This window comes from Sitophilus oryzae, unplaced genomic scaffold (genome assembly GCF_002938485.1).
Source record: "Sitophilus oryzae breed Bouriz unplaced genomic scaffold, Soryzae_2.0 scaffold_1321_pilon_pilon, whole genome shotgun sequence".
In the NCBI taxonomy this organism is placed as follows: domain Eukaryota; kingdom Metazoa; phylum Arthropoda; class Insecta; order Coleoptera; family Curculionidae; genus Sitophilus; species Sitophilus oryzae.
Window position 1 is genome coordinate 42,189 of NW_022145973.1, and position 4,424 is coordinate 46,612.

General features: G+C 31.6%; 1 protein-coding gene across 1 annotated transcript; it reads right to left on the reverse strand.

The window, feature by feature from the left end:
* Positions 1–925: 925 nt before the first annotated feature.
* On the reverse strand, positions 926–3,853 carry LOC115875118 (the record flags this gene model as incomplete). The annotated part of the gene is made up of 3 exons (XM_030890512.1): positions 926–1,634; positions 3,541–3,656; positions 3,715–3,853. Coding segments are annotated over 3 exons (483 nt in total), but the record flags the coding sequence as incomplete, so codon positions are not given.
* Between the last annotated feature and the right edge of the window lie 571 nt (positions 3,854–4,424).

Consider the following 4,424-nt stretch of genomic DNA (forward strand, 5'->3'; position numbering starts at 1 on the left):
TACAGAAGAAATATAAAACCATTTTAAGATGTGTGCAAAACTTGTTTGAAATTATAACATATTAAAAAAATTATCTTTTTGTTGTAGATTATTTTTTTACTTCTATAAAATGTTTAGCTTAGTACTGCTCTGATTAAATCAAAAATAAGTAAATTAAAAAATGTAAAATAAGTTTTTCTAAACAACTTAACAAAATTAAAATAATATAAAAACTAATTTAAAAAACACATTCAAAAACTGAAATGCATTATCGTTACATTAATACTGCTCATCGAATCTTTTAAAAATTTTGTTAATAAAAGGAAGCTTAAAGCCACTAGTTGCAATAAATAATTATTTAAGTACAAATCTGCGTGTAAAGTACAGTGTTACAGCCTTTTATTTTGTCCTATATTCAACAGACTATAACTTCTTTTATAAACAGAATATAACTCTATTTGATACAATTTTTAAAAAATTTAATACACGACACTTAATACTGTATGACCAAAAAAAACGGTGTCCACTTGGCTTAGAAATGACGATCGATGATATTTTATATATAATTCTACATATAAAATGACAGCGATCTTCATATCATAGCCATCGCTGACGCCGTTTTTTTCGATCATATTGTACTACATATAGGGTATTCCATTTCACATTAAAAAAATATTGTTAACATTGTAGAATAAATATAATAGTTGACACTGACAGTTGGCAGTGTACGATTTTGACATTTTTGATAACGCACATCAGCAAAAAAAATAACAACATTAAATCACCACAATACTTTTACACTGGACGTACGCATGTTAGCGTCATCAGCAGATGATTAAGCGTCCAGTGTAAAAGTAATAGTGTTTTGGTGTATTGCGGTGATTTAGTGTTTTTATTTTGCTGTTCAACGCCAAAGGTCCCAACCCCCAACTGTAACGCACATCAAAATATAATAAAAATGCTACAATTTGCTTTTTTAATTACCGTCTTATCTCCAAAAATAAAAGAAAAGAAATTTAAAGCCTGTTAAAAATTTGAGAAATAAAATACTAACACTGTACAAAAAATATCGGACGTTTTGATAGACAGTATATCCATCAATAAACAAATTTGACTAAAAAAAGACTAAAAAATAAACACTAGGACGTATTTTACACTCTATATTTTGTCCAAGGTACTTTTTTTTCTGCTATGGTTTTTGGTGTCCTTGTACAAAATATGCCTTAGTTTTTCTCTTTTCATTGTTTTTTTTTTGCTTTAAACAGATTTACTAATCTGTATACAAAAAACTAAATGACATACGCTACGGAAGGTACTTACATTATTTGACGAAACGTGGAATCGAAAGATTTTCAGTGCTTAAAATCGATAATTCTTAGATTTAAAATTGTTGCTGTATTATTTATAAAAAAGACTTATCGTTTGTCTTACTGTATGACGCAACATCTTTTGGGTTTGGCGTATTCTACGTTTTCTTGTGTGGTGTCGCCGGTAAACCTGATGATATCCGTGGAATTCGAATTTTGGGGCGACGACTCTGATTCGTCTAAGCTACCCACCGGAGATGCGTTGCTGTTTCTAATTTGCATCCTTTGCTTCTTAAGGTCAGCTAATGTTCCGTTACCATTTATTGTCACAACCACATGAACAGTTACCTAAATTATAAAAATCGGTTGTGACATAATCAAATAAATATATCTATAAAATAAATAGAATCGATGGCAAAATTAAGGATTAAGGAAGAGTGTTGGTGGATTCATACTTCGTGAATTAGTCTTAACCTTATCCTTAACATTAACCCAAGATTAACCCTAAGAAATTAACTTTAAGAACTTAAAAAAATGCCATTCATACTTCTAAAATAATCAATATATTTGTAAGCGCTTGCGCTCATGTAAATCATATGTTGTTATATCAAAACTATAAATCAAAATCATGTGTTATATATCAAAATTTCTAATACTAGAGAAACTAATGTTTACATTAATAATTTCTAGACCAAAAAATACATGACATTCACAAACCGTCAAATTCAACATGTCAGATATTATTTCGAGAATCTCAAAACCCCTAGTTTTGAGCATGCGCGATTCAGTTTTGAACGAGCATTAGCCCTAAGAATATAAAATATCCCAACCTGTTAGGACTAGGGCTAAGTTAGGATCGATACAACGGAAGCATGAACGCTAGCGTTCGTTAACGTTGATTTATATTCTTGGAGTTAGGACTAATGTCAGCGTTATGGCTAAGATCTGAAGCATGCACCCACCAAAAATTAAATTTTACATTATTTGTCACTAGTTTAAACAGGGGCCTAAAAATTCTGACGTCACTTATGAGTACTTACTATGATAAGCAACGTAGGGCGTCATTAACGAATGGAGAAATATGACTCGTTCTCAGAAGTGCGTTGTGTCGCTGGGGAAACTTCAATGAACCAATGAGATTTGTATAAATTCAATCAATTTTAAATTTAGTACAGCTCTCATTGGTTGTTTGAAGTGTTAAACGGGGTTTAAGGGAGGTGTTACTTTGACAACTTTGACAGTTAAAATGCCATAATAAACGTTTCGCGCTAATAACATATGCCGCTATACGGCACTGGTCACTTTATTTGGTGGTCAGTATTATAATAGAAAAGACATTCTAATAAATAACACAGCACTGGAAATAGTAGAAGAATATTTGGGACAACTAATACACAGCTCGGGATCTCTACTACCAGAAATCAAGAGAAGAATTAAGTTAGCATGGAGTACTTACGAAAGAAACTCAATAATATTCAAATGTAGAATGCCACTTTATCTAAAGAAGAAAACATTTGAATGTGTACTACCAGTCTCGACTTATGCATGCGAAACCTGGACACTTAAAGCGGACATTAAAGGAAACTGCAGGTCGCACAACGCTCAATGGAACGAAATATGCTAGTAATAACCAAGAAATACCGTAAAAGAATAGAGTGGATTCGACAAAAGGACCCAGATAATAGATGTCATCCACAGAATCAAATCCCTCAAGTGGCAATGGGCAGGACACCTGGCGAGAAGGGCGGATAACAGATGGACCACTAAGATTACAGCATGGTACCCAAGAGGAATTAAAAGAACTAGAAGAAGACCAAACTTAAGATGGGACCATGATATTAGGAAATTAGCAAGGATAACTTGGGCCCGCATAGCCAACAATAGACTAAAATGGGCCCAACTACAGAGTATCTAAATATGTGAGGGAGGCTACACCATAATTGGAAATGGTTGAATAAGGTGAAGATGATGATGATTTTCCATTAGTTAAAAATATAAAATTAAATCTTAATTAATGTATAGAGAATTTTCTCTAATTACGGGTAAGAATCACTGCTAAAATTCCTTTGCATTCTGATAGCAATATGTAGTATTTTCCATAAGTGACGTCAGAGGCAGTTTTAATCTATATTTGAAATATTAGATTTTGGTTCATTTTATAAAATTGAGATATTAATTGGAAAAAAAGGGTAACATAAAATTGTATTAATTTTGATTAACCCTGTATTAAGATAAATACAAAAGATGATCTTACCTTGCCGTTTACATCGGTGGTATACGTTTTTTCTTTCGAATCTAATATTCCACCGTCTATCGTCGAATCGTTGTCTTTACCATCTGGGTCTCTCCTGTCAAGAGTTTGTAAAGCGCCTAATAACAGCAATAAAAAATTAATAATATTATATTAAATAGTTTTGTAGATACTTACCGGTGTTTGAATCTAACGTGTCTATTCTTTGCTTGTTGTTATTCGTAAGATTGTAATCTAGATTGTTGTTGATTGGTGCGCCGTTACGGACAGCGCTTATTGGAGGTATGTTCGAAGATATGTCGTTGTTATCCAGTTCCTGGAACACAGATTATTTGTTATTGGTTCTTTTAAAAATGTATAATTACTTATTTGATAACTATTTCAATTGCTTTAATTGAATAAAAATGGTAAGATAATTATATTAATAATAATATCCTAGGATCTAAAAAAAACGGCGTCAGAGTTGGCTTGGAAGACAAGGTCACTGTCATTTGATACAGAGTGGCGTCTCTCATAGACGCGGGGGCTCCAAAGCGAACGGTAGTTTATATTGTAATAGAATTTTGGAGCATGTAGGTTAATTGAAAGAATTTTATAAAAATATATAGGATTCCACAGGGTGTTCCCAAAGAAAGTTAGGCATCAATGTCGTGTTTTTTTTTTAAATGGAACACCCTATGTATTAATTAATTTATTTCGAATTTAAAAAAAAATAGAGTGAATTTCATTAAAGAAGCATGTCTAAAATGTAAGATTTTTGACATATTTTACATTTTGTGAATATGAATATTTTAAAAAAATAATTTTAAACAGCTACCTAAGTTATAATCTTAGTAATATACCCTTTATAGCTTGATATTAAATTAAAATAAGCATTGTATGTTAAA